Consider the following 15853-nt stretch of genomic DNA (forward strand, 5'->3'; position numbering starts at 1 on the left):
GACAGATTCCACACCTAAGAAATGATGGGGTAATTGTGTTTCCTCAAATCCAGTGGATTTCTTTATCTTGTACATTGTATCAATTTTCGTTAGGGCTACCTGACCTGTCAATAGAGTCTCCCAGAATATTTTTCATAATTGAATGAAGTGGAACAGTGATTCCTTCTCTAGGAGGAGAGTCATAATCTAGAACCTCAAAAAGTTCTGAACGAGGTTTTTCCTCTGTTCCCAATTTAAAAGGTATGGCGTGAGCCATTTCACAAAGTCAGGAAAAGATATATTCTCAGGAGGAAACCTACATTTCTCAGGTGGCAGAGAAGGATCAGATGGAATGCCATAGGATTCCCTCAGCTGAGAGATTCGAGTCCGACTCTTCAAAGTACCGTTCATGGGAAGTACATGAAAGAGTATTGACTAGAGCATCGGCTCTGCATTGAGGTAAGTCTCCAAAGTTGGAGAAAGTTCTTCTGGCAATACTGATGCAAGCGTCGGACAGGTTCATCTGCACTGGATGGTCGATGCCAAGCCAGCGTGCAGGATTTCTCCAGTGACAGTCTCTCCGATATATCGAAGGGCTGGGATGAGGCTGGCGCAAGCCCCCTGTAAGCCTGTAAAGGACTGCGAATGTAGTAGCCCTGAAAGCTCTTTGTGAACAGCTTGGATCTCCTTATGAAGAGTCGGTACCGGCTCAGAAAGCGGTGTGGACACAGCCTGAGTTATAACCTGGGCAGGCATAGGAGATCTTGAAGACCTCGAAGGCTCTCAGTGAGAAATGATCTGGAGAGAAAGAGAGTAGTCACTGTGGCATGGGCACTTCCCATGTATCAAGGACATAGATGCAGGGGAGGTATAGGCTGAGTGCCTGGAGGGAGAATGATGGTGATGCTTCTTAGGTTTTTTACGCTGTAGGCCCTCATTGCATACAGTACCAATGAGGACATGGGTTTCTTACAGGTACGCGGTACAGAGTCTGATGTCGGACCTTCTCGATGTTGCGTTGATGCACCTGATGTTGATTCCATATCAAGTATCAAATCTCCTGCCATGCTCGACGCAGATGCCAATGTTGATGCAGAACCAAGGTTTTCTTGCTGGACTCTGTGGGCTTTAAGGGTCTTCGCTGCATGCGTAGGCAGACACTACAGTGTATACCCTGGTGTTCAGGATCCAAGCACTGAACACACCAGTTATGGGGGTCTGTGCCTGAAAAAGTCCTATTGTATTGAGTACATTTACTAAAGCTACTCGGCACCCTCGTTGACATAGAAGGAAAAATGGCCGACAATAGGTCAAAAGGCTCTATGGCTCGGGGCAGTTGAGTAGTCACATACTCGAAAACAGTCAATGTTGCCTGGGCAAAAGAAGAGCTCAGAGGCCTGAAAAGGCTGAAAGTTGAAAAATGAAAATAATTGAAAAAATACATAATTTGAACAACTTAATACTGATAAAAGAAGAATATGGAGAAAAAATGTCCCAAAAAAGGGAAGGCACCAAAAAGGAAAATGTTTGAAGCACTGAGAAGAGATTAAAAAGTCAACTTCTCTGTGGAAAACAATAGACTGCTGGTTCCGCGCTTGAGAATCAGGCAGGAAGGCACCCGCGCATGTGCGGTGGGGGCACTGGCCTCTGTGGATGATGTCACCCAGATGTTCAAATTATATAAGGCGGTATAGTAAAACTAATAAACTATGTGAGAATATCATGCTTGTCCTTGGAGAACAAAAAACGTATTCTTCAAGTTTTGTTAACACAAAAAAATTCAGAGTCAATTAAAAATCTCTGTGCTGACAGGTGTGTCCCAGACACAACTGAATTAATTATGCATTAGAAAAAGTCATATTAGCCAATATAATCCAACTATTCCCAATACGTACATATTCTGTGCAAGACATATTTATGTTAGAGATTCTGAACTGGCTTGCCAGGATATTTTACATTAATGAGTTACCAATATTCTCTGAAAGGTAAAAAAACAAACAAAAAAACAACCCCAAAGGTTTTCAACCTTTGATGTCTCCAGTTTGATTTTCTGTCTCAGCATCATTTTCTGGTCCTGAAAGCATTTTTAATCTCTCTTTTTCTGGGGGTTTTCTTTCTTTTCCAGTTTAGTTCTCACACTCTCTTCACCTTTCTCTTTCAGAGTGGATATTGTAATACTTGATCTTTCTTCTCATTCTTTTCCTTTGCTTCAGTCCTTTCATCTTTCTCCTTGCTTTCTCATTCATTCTTTTTCCTAAGCTGTATCCTCCACGCCCCATTCCCCCCTCCCCATATTATCCCCTTGGATTTATTTCTGGCTTTCTCAATTCCAGTGTCCTTTCCATCCCCACATCCTGGGCCCTTTCTCTCTTTCCCTCCATTCAGTAACCAGCCTTCCTCTATCCATCCTTGCCTACTCCTTTTCCCTAGCCCTTCCTCATTCACAAAGTCTTTCGCTCTCTCTTTGACCCTCTATATCATCTTCTCCTTATCAACTCCCAAGGACTCTGTGTGCTCCCCTACTCCCTCCCCACCCAAGTTTTCATTGTGCTCTCTCTCAATCCCAAAACTCAGTGCCCTCTCTCACTTGCCCCCTCCCCTCCAAGTTTACAGTGGCCCCTCTAACCTACCCTCATAATAAGCTCATTGAGTGCCCCTTACTCTCCCCCTAAGTTTTCACAGTCCCCTCTTCTCATCATGCTTCTTCTAATCTCATCCCATTCCATTCCCAGTGCAGTTGCAGCAGCCAGCAGGGCTACTTGACCTTCTTCCCCAATCTCCACTAGCAGGAGAAGCAGCATCTAATACAGTATCTGCTTCTTTCCTGAATAGGCCTTGCTCCTCTCAAGAGGATTAAGTAACACTTCTCCTGTTGAGGGTGTGTGGGGTTGGGGGTAGCAGAGGGAAGAAAGTTCAGAGTTCTTTAGTTGCAGTGCTCACTCTCAAAGCGATCAGGGAGACATGAAAGAGAAAACAGTCAGCATGTGAAGATAAATCCTCTTGACTCTGGGTCCGGATGCTCCACCGCCCCCCTATGACTACCCAGTCTGCATAATGGGTGCAACAGCCCTGCAGGAAGACCATGAAATACATACTGTACCTGAATGGAACTTGCCTTGATCTACCAATGAAAAGTGGAGAGCCAAATCAAAATAAATATATTAAATGGTTCCTTCTACTGAAGCCTGTGTTTATGGTACAAAGGCTCATCTCCCCCCCCCCCCCCCCCCCCTTTTTAAACACATCTAGTGGTTAATTTGGGATTTCTAACTCTGTAAAGTGTTTTTGAATTCAACGTACAAAAAGTGCCATCTGAATTAGATTTTTTTCTTTGCATAGCAAAGGTGTTTAGCTCACCTGAATGCAGTTCCTTTACCAAAGATGACATAGTATTTGTGATTGAATCTGCTGCTACCAGTAAATCATTGTGGAGATTTCTCCTTGTACCTGCAAAGAAAATATGGGCAGGAAAATTAAGCATTTTATGAACATTTTGTCAACAATTTCACAGTCAAAAAATAAGTATTTGTTTCACTGTACATAATAGAAACACAGCCTGCTTATAAAACCACTTGAACAAACTAATATCCATGGTCACAAGGGACATGTAGGATTTGGGGTGCAGTGAGATATGAAATGGGTACTGAAAAATAAAGGTGTAATATACACTGACATTCCTAAGACAGAAAATATATTTAAAAAAATCTCTATTTGAAGAAATTTTAGCATCACATATTTATTTGCTTTGGCACAAAAGTTTTCTTCTGCTTCATTGGACTTTCAGCTTGTTTGGAACCAATCTTTCTAAAAGTATGGCACATAAGTCTTCAATCACAACTACCCAAGGTTTTTTCCCCTATTTTTATTCCCTCATGTCAGCCCAGTTATCACAGTGGAAGTCTTCGCTATGTATACAGGCAGAAACAAGTAGAGATAAAGTTAACAGAAGAGTTGAATATTATATCAAGGTAATGGGGCCGGATGTATAGACAATAGACAGCACCTTTCTTTGACCTGTGCAGTTGCTGATATCCCAGCTTTCTTTTAGATCTCCCTTTGGCCTATTGCCGTGACTGCTAACCCCACCTGTTCCTCTTTGTCTTCTGAAATCCCGCTGATGTTCCTGAAACTACTTTCCACAGGCTCATGTGGGTGCAGTTAAGTTTGATATTGCCAGATAGGAGGCAGAAAGAGACAGTTACTGCTCTGATGATGTCATCCAGCTGCCACCAGATCAGCACAAAGAAGGCCAATTTTCAGGATTTTTCAACTATAAGGGGGGAACCCAAATTCCCCATCAGTTGATGGTGCTTTTATCCGGGTTTTCTGATTATAATGGAAAACCAGAAGCCTTATTTATAACAAGCATTCTGAACATAACCCTCAGTCAACCAAATAATCCTGCCAGACACTTTTTTTTTTAATATCAACTGTTTTTTCTCTCTCTCTACATATATATAGCTGTGTATATGTCAGGTTCTCAGGTTCAGAGCCCGCGGGACTGGGCTCTGGAGCAAACGTGAGCCCTTGGGCTGCTGACGAGGAGCGACAGCAGCAGGCAAAACCCACCAACCAACACTGGGTAAGCACACCGGCAGGGACTGCAGGCACTGCCCAGCGAACCGGAACACATGGACTGGAATCCCCCGGACTGGAGGACACAGAACTGGAACACTGGACTGCAATCCCCCGGACTGGAACACACACCGGACCGGAACACACTGGACTGGAGCACACTGGACTGGTCCCCCGGACTGGAGGACACAGGACTGGAACACGGGACTGGAGCACACTGGACTGGTCCACACAGCTTCACCTGCACTTAGCTACTAAGCCCCCCAGAAGTTGAGCTCCTGGGTTCGAGTAGCCGACAGGACTTACTGGATACCGGATGACATAGGGACCAGGACTGGAAACAGAAGTGCTCCTAAACCTAAACTGATCTACGTGCTCCCAAGCCCTAAACCAGCAGGAGTGTTTCTAACAGTAAACTGACAAAAGGACTTCCTAAGCCCTATACTAAACAGGAGCTCCTAATCCCTGCTCAAGAAAGGGACTTCCTAAGCCCTAGACTAACAGAGCAGGGAACTAAACACAAAGCTAACACAGGTGCTACTAAGCACCAAGCTACAAGCAGAGCTTTACACTAATAAGCTAAACACAGAACTAACCAGCTACCTAAGCACTGCTCTAGCAAGCTAGATACAACTAACAAGGTGCTTCCTAAGCACTACTCTGGCAAGCAACCAGAAGAGCTCCTAGCACTAAAAGGGAAGACAGGGGAGCCACAAGGAAAAAGAAGGGAAGCTAACACATAAGCCAAAAGTGATTCTAAATCACCAAACACCAACAGCAAAGACTGCAATAGCACAAACACCAGAAGTACTTCTAACAGCAAACTCTGCAGTGTTCCTAACAACACCAAACCCTGAAGTACTTCTATCAGCAACAGAGCTTCCAAAGCCCTACACACAGCAATGCTTCCAAAACCAAGAGGGAAAAGCAGGGGAACCAAAGGGAAAAGCAGGAAAGCTAAACACATAGACACCAGTGCACACTGCACCACCCTACCTAAAGCAAACACAACTGTTGCAAAGGCCCTGAAGGAAACAACACCACTTCCTTATCAAGGCCCTCCCTGATGATGTCACACTCCCTAGACCTAGGCAAAAGCACACTGACCCAGAGAGGCCCAACCCACACCAATGCAAAACCGTGAAACACTTGAAGCCAGTACCCCCAAAGAGAGTTAGAGCAACTCAGGCAACACACAAACAGCTGTAGTGAAGTGAGACAATTAACCCCATGCTGCTGGAAGCTGCCAGCACAGAGAGACAGAGCCAGCAGTGTTGCCAGGTGGGCGGTTTTACCGCCCAATTGGGCGGTTTTCCACGACCCGCCGCGGGAAATTTTTGCCCGCGGCGGGTTGCGGTTTTTTGGGCTGTTTTTTGGGCTTCAGGGCGGTTTTTTGTGCGGCTTTTTCGGCCACGGGGGGCGGGGTTAGTGACGTAGGAGGCGGGGCCAATGACATGGGAGGCGGGGCCAGTGACGTGGGAGGCGGGGCCGGTGACGGCGGGGTTGATGACGGCGGGGGCGGGTGTGATGACGCGGGGGTGGGGGTGTCAGGGGCGGGGTTTGGGTAGGTTTTGGGCGGTTTTTGTGCTGGATTGGGTGGGAAAAAAATTTCCCACCTGGCAACACTGAGAGCCAGCTCAGAAAGGAAAGAGAAAAGAAACAGAAGCCAGCTAAGAAGCTGACCCCCAGGAAAGAGGTAAGTTTGAGAGGGGTTCAGACCCCAATCATAACAGTATATATCACTGCTTTAAATGTTTTCCTTCAAGCATCTCATCTGTAGTATTGATGAACTTCATTTATTAATAATCACTTGGACAGCATATAACAAATGTCCACAATGCTATATAAAAATATGTGGGGGTAATTTTATAACAGGATGCCTATCCAAAAAAGCACCTTTTTATGTAAACAATGTAAGCACTTATGTGCCTTTAAAAATAGGTTGCCAATTTATCCCCAGCAGTGCACATATGCTCTCACTTAAATTTAAAAGCAGATGCAAGCATGTGTCTGTACATCTATGTATCGCAATTCTGCCCTTGCTCCGCCCAAACTGACCCTGCAGGAGTACCTATGCCTGAATTGCACATAGTCTCAAATTCTAATCTGCCCTTGCCCCATCCAGGAGTACCTATGCCTAGGCTGCATAAAAGTATATACTACATTTCTGTACACCTGTTATTTTATGCACTTACACTCCCATTCAATTTTAAAATAGCAGAAAATGCACATTATCTCCATAATGGACAGTCCCAACTCCTATAAACAATAAAATCAAAACAGAGAAGACGTACAACAAAAATACACATAGTGCTTTGTCATAAGAATGGGGTACAATAGGAAAGGAACTAATCAAGTTTGGCTTACCCTTTGATTGAGAGAGGGACAGCTTTACTTGGGTACAGATATGAGGAACCACCATTTTACCAAATTGTTGAATTAGCCAATAATTATATCTATGCTCAGCAAGCAATCAGAGATACAGAAAAAGGGATCGATGGGAAGGACAAGCTGAAGCTCCCGGCACCCACAGGGGATCTGCAGAGAACAGAGGCTGATCCCCCTTCCCTCATTACTAATTGGTCAGTACCTAAAAGGAGAGCCCTATCTATCATGACTAATCAAGGTACACCTAGGCAAGATTCGGGTGAGAAAAGGATGCAACAGGAACAATGTTTTAAAAGAAACAAAAATTTTAGGAACCAGATCATTTCTTCCCAGTCTCAGGTCTATGAAAGACTGGAACAAGTTTTCACCTATGATCTGCCTATAATTTGCACTATCCATCTTTCCCTCAATTGTTAAAACCCTCCTTGTTCCTACTGCTGAAAAGCATTCCCACAGCAAAATGCTGCCACCTCTATGATTTACTGTACTGTTTATTTTAGCAGAGTCATATGCTGCGTTTGGTCTCAATGCTAAATGGTATGTATGGCATAAAACAGAGTTTCACTTTGGTTTCATGCTACAAAACCTTGTTCTCCATTTATGCAGTGTCCCATAAATGTTCTTCAGAAATGGGTTTCTTCTTGATACCCTTCCATGGAGGCCATGCTTGAGGAGTAAACATGAAATTGTTGAACAATCAACATTTTCCCCAGTCTCTGCTACAGACTTAACCTCACAGTGGCCTTCCTCAGCAATTTGCTTAATCAAGGAACTAGACACTGCCACATGGGATATTCAAATACACTAATATTTTCTTAAATAGCTTTATCCTGGAATTCTTTTGGCAGCTCCATGTTCAGCATGTTTAGATCTTTCCTTCAAATTCACTTCACACCACAGAAAAAGCCTATTTTATAAAGGCAACAGAAGTACCTATGCACCTTTATAAAATAGGATCCCAGAATCTACCCCAATAGCGTACAAATGTTGATGCACAAATGTATACCTGTTCTGAAGAAAAGTGTAAAAGCATGGGGTGCACTTGAAATTTATAAAATGTGTCTTAATTCTGTTTCTGCTCTACCTGAACTATGCCCTTTATAAAAGCCTTTTTCTGCAGTTAAATATGCTTTACATGCAGAAAGCAATCTGGTAATTATTAAAACTAGGAAGTTAATGTTTGTTTTAAATGCCAGCCAATCACAGCTCATTTAGCTGACACCGATGTCAGGTAAATGAGCTGTGATTGGCTGACAGAAACTTGGAGGGACTTAATGGAAAGGGAAGGAATGTCTAAGCAACTGAATAAGTGGTGCAGTGGTTAGAGCACAAGTCTTGTAATCAGAAGGTGGCTGGTTTGAATCCCCCTATTACTATTGTTTTAATTTGGACGTCCCTGACTGCACTTGCATGTTTTTTGTTTTGGACGTCCCTGACTGCACTTGCATGTTTTTTTTTCTTCCGATTTTTGCTCTCTGCATGGGTCCCGTGCAGCACCAACTAAACTAAAATTGCTCGGGGGACCTGCATACTGCTGTCATGGAGCTAGGTATGGTATTTGAGGCTGACATAGAGGCTGGAAAAAATATTTAAACAGTTTGTTTTTTAGGGTGGGAGGGGGTTAGTGACCACTGGGGGGAGACAGGGGAGATCATCCCCGATTCCCTCCGGTGGTCATCTGGTCAGTTTGGGCACTTTTTGGAAGCTTGGTCGTGAAAAAAACAGGACCAACTTTGTGTGGACTAAATGCTCGTTGGGGACGTCTTGCTTCTTTCCATTATCAGGCGCGGAAGTCCATCTGTTAACCACGCCCCGGAACGCCTCTGTCCCGCCTTCGCTACCGTTCGGCCACGCCCCCGAGAATTTCGCCCGTCCCCGTGACGGAAAGCAGTTGGGGCCATCCAAATTCAGCTTTCGATTATACCTGTTTTTGAGACGGATGTCCATCTCCCGATTTGTGTCGGAAGATGGGCGTCCGTCTCTTTCGAAAATAAGCTGGATACTCTACATTACACCAATCCCAATTCGGATTCAGATCTGCACAAAGCACTGAAACCCTATTCATAGTACTAACAATGTTTGTCAAACAATACCTATGCAAGGGGGATCAGGTGGTACTATCAGTTCAACATCTCAGCATCATTCGATGCGGTGGACCATGTACTCTTACTAGAGCGGCTAAATCAGATTTGAATAACCGGACCAGTTCTCAATTGGTTCAATGAATTCCTCTTAAACTGAAGTGTGAAACAAAATAAAAACCTTTCCAAATACCAGATTCCGCAATGTGGGGTCTCCCAAGGCTCCCCACTCTCCTATCTTGTTCAACTTTGTTCAACTTCTTCATGTCCTCCCTTACCTCAATACACCTGGGATCAGGAGCATTACTACTATCATATGTGGATGACATCATGCCCCTTCTATCTCTAACTTCCACAGGCCAACATCCAATCCGATTGGCAACGATAGGGATGAACACTATTCAGACATGAGCCCTAGCAAACAAACTGAAATTGAACACCCAAAAAACTAAAATCCTTTGGTTCCGGAATCGAGGTCCCAGCCTCACTAACACTATCCAACATCACTTTCTCAGTCGAATCAGAAGCTACAGTGCTTGGAGTCATCCTTGACCCCTCCCTATCATTCACATCCCATATCAACCAACTACGGAAAAAAACTATGTTTAAAATGAGACAACTTCATCTGAACAGGGCATTATTTGATCACAAAGTCTTTGCGTTACTGATACAAATGCCTATCCTACCACATCTGGACTAGGGCAATGCCTTATTTTTGGGTATCAAGAGCAAATTAAAAAAAAAATATATATATATATATACACACACACACACACACACACACACACACACAAATCATACAGAACACAGCGGTAAGATTAATCTTCAAACTGAACAGATACACTAGTGTTTCACCTTACCTTAAAGAACTACACTGGTTACCAACAATTGAAAGATTTAAGTTTAAAGCTGGCTGCTTGATCTTTCAGATTCTTCATGGTACTACCTCTGACTCCTAATTTGCATCTTATCCATTTGCATAGTGCATTCCAACAGACTAGAAGAACAACTGATCCTAGCCACATCATTTCACAATGGAATCCGATCTCAGACGATCTTTAACGTGCTCTTCTAAGTAGAAGGAATCGCTTTATGGAACTCACTCCCCCTGGCTATCAAAGTAGAATACAAATGCCTCTGCTTCCGGAAGAAGCTAAAAACCTACCTGTTCCTAGAGGCTGCTACATAACACACACCAATCCTTTATTCCTTAACGGACTATAAAAATACCAAACTTAACACAGACTATAAACATACCGTAAAACGTTGAATAACATATCTAACCAACACGAATGTATCCACCCAATATCTTACTTATAAAACTGTAACTGCTATTCCATTAATGTTGTAAACTGCACTGAACCCTAAATAGGAGATATTAGCAGTATATAAAAGCTAAATTGAATTGAATATCCCTAACAAGAAAAAGCTGTGCACCACAAATGAGTAGGGTTTGAGAGAGATTATGTGCAAGATGTCCAGGATACCAGGGTGGAAGCAGAACAGCTGATCAGCGTCTTCCCTGTAGCATGGCGCCATGTGATCTGAGAGAGCTGTATATATTTATTCTATTAAGATTATAGTGAATGCCTACTTGTACATATTTTGTGTAAAGATTAATTATGGCATATACTGATTCAGAAATTTTGGGTTATTTGGATGAAAAGGTGCAACAAATTTTACAATGCCCTGCTCTCCTTGATGAAGATTCTGAGGCTATATTACAGAACTCATGGACCAAGTTATAAAATATCCATAAGTGTTAGATTTCTGTAGAACTTCATGGCAATACATTGGTACAATATTTAAAGAAACCTATATTACTACTACTAATCAATTCTATACAGCTATTAGACATACGCAGCGCTGTACACTGGACATGAAGAGAAAGTCCCTGCTCGACAGAGCTTACAATCTAATTAGGACAGACAAACAGGATAAATAAGGGATAAGGGAATTACTAAGGTGGGAATGATAAAACATGGGTACTGAACAAGTGAGTAAGGGTTAAGAGTTTAAAACAGCATCAAAAAAGCGGGCTTTTAGCCTAGATTTGAAGATGGCGAGAGATGGAGCTTGACATACCGACTCAGGAAGTCTATTCCAGGCATATGGTGCAGCAAGATAAAAGGAACAGAGTCTGGAGTTAGCAGTGGAGAAGAAGTGTGTAGATAAGAGAGATTTACCCAGTGAACTGAGTTCCTGGGGAGGAGTGTAGGGAGAGATAAGAGTGGAGAGGTACTGAGGAGCTGCAGAATGAATGCACTTGTAAGTCAATAAGAGGAGTTTGAATTGTATGTGGAAACAGATAGGAAGCCAATGAAGTGACTTGAGGACAGGGCTAATATGAGTATAGCAACACTGGCAGAATATAAGTCGTGCAGCAGAATTTTGAACAGATTAAAGGGGAGAGAGATGGCTTAGTGGGAGACCTGTGAGAAGCAAGTTGCAACAGTCTAAGCGAGAGGTGATGAGTGTGGATAAGGGTTCTGGTAGTGTGCTCAGAAAGAAAAGGATGAATTCTAGTGATATTATAGAGAAAGAAATGATGTTTCAGCAGCCTGTTGAATATGTGCAGAGAAGGAGAGAGAGGAGTCGAAGATGACCCCAAGGTTATGAACTGATGAGACAGAAAGGATGAGAGTGTTATCCACAGAGATAGAGAATGGGGGAAGAGGAGAGGTTGGTTTAGGGGAAAAGATAAGAAGCTCAGACCTTGTGGTCTGAGATTGACTAAACAATCAAAAATCTTTACTTCTGATATGGAATTCCTGGATAAATGGATTGCTATCTTAAATCACTGTAGTAGAGATCTAATGCTACTTACAATTGAAACTACATCAGCAGTAGAGAATGAATTGAAAGCTAAAGGAAGCCAAAGATTACAGATATGGAAAATGATTTGAAACAGAAATTAGCTCAAAAGAGTGTAATAGACAATTGGCTGAATTAAAGCAAACCATTTTGTAATTCTCTTAGGCAAATGAAAATTAAAAGTTCAAGTGGGATGAATGTGATTATCAGCAAGAGAAAATCTACCCTTGGCCTCAGAGAACAATCTAGTAATCAGAAGTAGTAGTTAGTGCTTGATGACTCTTCAGGAAACTCAGAATACAGCAGTAATTATGGAAATGAGCAACAATCCCATAAATTTGACTATGAATTTTACTATCCAGTTGGATTCGGCAGAGGTCGATCACAAGGATCCTGCAGAGCTCAAGGCAGAATGACAGGAGGATCCAAACAAGAAAGCAGAATGTTCAAAATTGGCAAAAATATCTGAATAAAAGAAATTAAACTAGAAAATAAATATTCCCAACTGTCGGGAAGATCAAGTTACAGTTTTCAATATAGGCTTAGAGTTTGGACCAGCAACTTGCTATGATCCTTTTTTCAGCTTTTGACACTGTCAATCATAATTTACTTCTTGCCACACTGTCCTCTTTTGGGTTCCAGGGCTCTGTTCTCTCTTGGTTCTCCTCCTCCCACCGTACCTTCAGAGTACATTCGCATGGATCTTCCTCCACCCCATCCCGCTCTCTGTTGGAGTTCCTCAGGGATCGGTCCTTGGACCCCTTCTTTTTTCAATCTACACCTCTTCCCTGGGCTCATTCATCTCATCTCATGGTTTCCAATATCATCTTTATGCTGACGACACCCAGCTTTATCTCTCCACACCAGACATCACTGCGGAAACCCAGGCCAAAGTATCGGCCTGCTTATCCGACATTGCTGCCTGGATGTCCAACCGCCACCTGAAACTGAACATGGCCAAAACCGAGCTTATTGTCTTTCCACCCAAACCCACTTCTCCATTCCCTCCACTCTCTATTTCAATCGATAACACCCTCAATCCTCCCCGTCTCATCTGTCCGCAACCTCGGAGTCATCTTCGACTCCTCCCTCTCCTTCTCTGCGCATATCCAGCAGACAGCCAAGACCTGTCACTTCTTTCTCTATAACATCAGCAAAATTCGCCCTTTCCTCTCTGAGCACACCACCCGAACTCTCATCCACTCTCTCATTATCTCTCGCCTTGACTACTGCAACCTACTCCTCGCTGGCCTCCCACTTAACCATCTATCCCCCCTTCAATCCGTTCAGAACTCTGCTGCGCGTCTTATCTTCCGCCTGGACCGATATGCTCATATCACCCCTCTCCTCGAGTCACTTCACTGGCTTCCGATCAGATACCGCATACAGTTCAAGCTTCTCTTACTAACCTACAAATGCACTCAATCTGCAGCCCCTCATTACCTCTCTACCCTCATCTCCCCTTACTTAACCTACCCGAAACCTCTGCTCACAGGACAAGTCCCTCTTCTCAGTACCCTTTTCCACCACCGCCAACTGCAGGCTCTGCCCTTTCTGTCTCGCCTCACCCTATGCTTGGAATAAACTTCCTGAGCCCATACGCCAAGCCCCCTCTCTGCCTATCTTCAAATCCTTACTCAAAGCCCACCTCTTCAATGTCACTTTCGGCAACTAACCATTATACCCCTATTCAAGAAATGTGGACTGCCCCAAATTGATTGACTGCACATTTTGACCTTTAGATTGTAAGCTCCTTTGAACAGGGACTGTCCTTCTTTGTGAAATTGTACAGCGCTGCGTAACCCTAGTAGCGCTTTAGAAATGTTAAGTAGTAGTAGTAGTAGCTTTTTGAAGAAATTACAACAAAGTATATTTTCTTTCAAAATACACCTAACATTGATAACTCTATACTTAGACAAGTGATTCCCAAAACTGGTCCTGGAAGCACCCCAGCCAGACAGGTTTTCAGGATATCCAAAATGAATATCCACGAAAGAGATTTGCATGTTACTGACTTAGACCCTCCTCTAAATGGTACCCAAAGGGGGCAATGGATCCTAAAATTTCCACCTTCAAAGACCTACAACATTTTGAAAAGGATATGTGACTTTCACTGAGAGAGTTTAATATGTCCAGAAATGAACTCTTAGTCCTTAAAAAATTAAAAGAAAGTCGGCAACTAATGCTGATAAAGGAGGGACTATTGTTATCCAGATCAATATGACAAAGAACTTCAACAGCTCTCAGACAGTACATATTATCGTAGACTTTCAGGAAATCCTATGCCACAATTAAATGCAAAGATTGCCTTGCTAGTAAGACCAGCATTGGAAAGTGGTATTTATTTATTTGCAGCATTTGTACCCCACATTTTCCCACCAATTTGCAGGTTCAATGTGGCTTACATTTGCCGTAATGGCGATTGCCATTTCCGGGTAACAGAGTTACAAATGGTATAGCGTTAAGGTGCATACATACATGATGACATTCATGGAACAGATCATGGTATGTTTATATACCATGTGCATACATACATGGTGAAGAAGAATACATTATAGTATTGCATAAAGGTTCCTGAGTAATAAGTGGTATAACGTTAAGGTGCATACATACATGGTAACATACATGGAACAAGTCATGGTGTATTTGTATACCATGTGCATGCATACATGGTAAGGAAGAATACATTATGGTATTGCATAAAGGTTCCTGAGTAATAAGTGGTATAACGTTAAGGTGCATACATACATGGTAACATACATGGAACAAGTCATGGTGTATTTGTATACCATGTGCATGCATACATGGTAAGGAAGAATACATTATGGTATTGCATAAAGGTTCCTGAGTAATAAATTGTATGTTGACAGAGGTAAGTTTTTTGATGGAAGAATATCTGGGCACCCCATGAATCTATTTTTTTTTTTTTTACCTAAGGTTCATATAAATTTGACAAATCCACCTGGACGTCTGATACTTTTGACATGTAATTCAATTGTGGAATCTTTGAGGGGCTTTTAAAAAAAAAACCAAAACACATCCAAGTCAGAATTGGGATGTTTAGCTCATTATGGAAAAATAAAAAACAAAACAAACAAACAAAAAATCTATCTTAGAGCCAATTTCAAACCGGAAAAACATCTGGGTTTTCCTTATGGCTCTAAGATGGACGTATTTATACAGAAGACGTTAACAAAGAACAGCCATTTTCCACTACCACGTCTGTCTGGCATCAATTTGAGAGAAATTATTACACAGACATTCCTACAGATCAGAGAGGCAGCCTAGTGGTCAGTGCAATGGACTTTTAACAATGGCATCCATGTACAATTCCCATCATAACTCCTTTATTTTGTATTCTGAGACCTGCAGGAACAGAATAAAACTTACCAGGGCCGGTTTTAGGCAGGGGCGGCAGGGGCACTCGCACAGGGCCCCGCAGCACTCCATCCCATTCCCCGTCATTGCTGTGATCTGACTCCTTGCCTCCCCTCCCCCGAGCCGCAGGGTGCCCTCCCGGCACATACCCGAAGCCACCCTGGTGGTCTAGTGGAGTCTTCGGAGCCAGAAAGATCCCCAGTCTTTCCTGCCCGCTGCCAGTGCTGACCCCCCTTGTTACTGCATCACCCTTTAAAAATGGCTCCCGAGATTTCCAGCGGTGGCCTCGTAAGACTTTTGCTGAAGTCTTGCGAGGCCGCCTTTCCGGCAGCCATTTTAAAGAAGGTGCCGCAGCAAGAGGGTCAGCACTGGCAGCAAAGACTGGGGATCTTTCCTGCCCCGAAGACTCTGCTAGACCACCATGGTGGCTTCAGGTATGTGCCGGGAGGGCACCCTGTGGCTCGGGATAGTGGGGACGAGGTCTGGAATAGGTGGGTGGGTGGGTGGGAGGGAGGGAAGGAGAGGATAGGATAGGATACTGCAAAAAAAAAAAAAAATCAAGGTAATATCTGTGTCATTTGGAGGGGCTACTTAAAGGGACACCCTAGTACTATTATAATCATGCAGAGATTCTTTTT

At 43.1% G+C, this 15853-nt stretch overlaps 1 protein-coding gene across 2 annotated transcripts in view; it reads right to left on the minus strand.

The window, feature by feature from the left end:
• Positions 1-15853, minus strand: part of DTNB (dystrobrevin beta) — a 425808-nt gene that overhangs the window by 57904 nt on the left and 352051 nt on the right. For both annotated transcript variants that reach the window (XR_003941631.1, XM_030198634.1), the window contains one exon: positions 3337-3426. Coding sequence is in view for 1 of the 2 variants with exons in the window: in XM_030198634.1 (XP_030054494.1) it covers positions 3337-3426 (90 nt within the window). In the remaining variant the exon portion in view is untranslated. The remainder of the gene's footprint in view (positions 1-3336; positions 3427-15853) is intronic.

The sequence above is a fragment of the Microcaecilia unicolor genome, chromosome 3 (genome assembly GCF_901765095.1).
Source record: "Microcaecilia unicolor chromosome 3, aMicUni1.1, whole genome shotgun sequence".
NCBI lineage: Eukaryota > Metazoa > Chordata > Amphibia > Gymnophiona > Siphonopidae > Microcaecilia > Microcaecilia unicolor.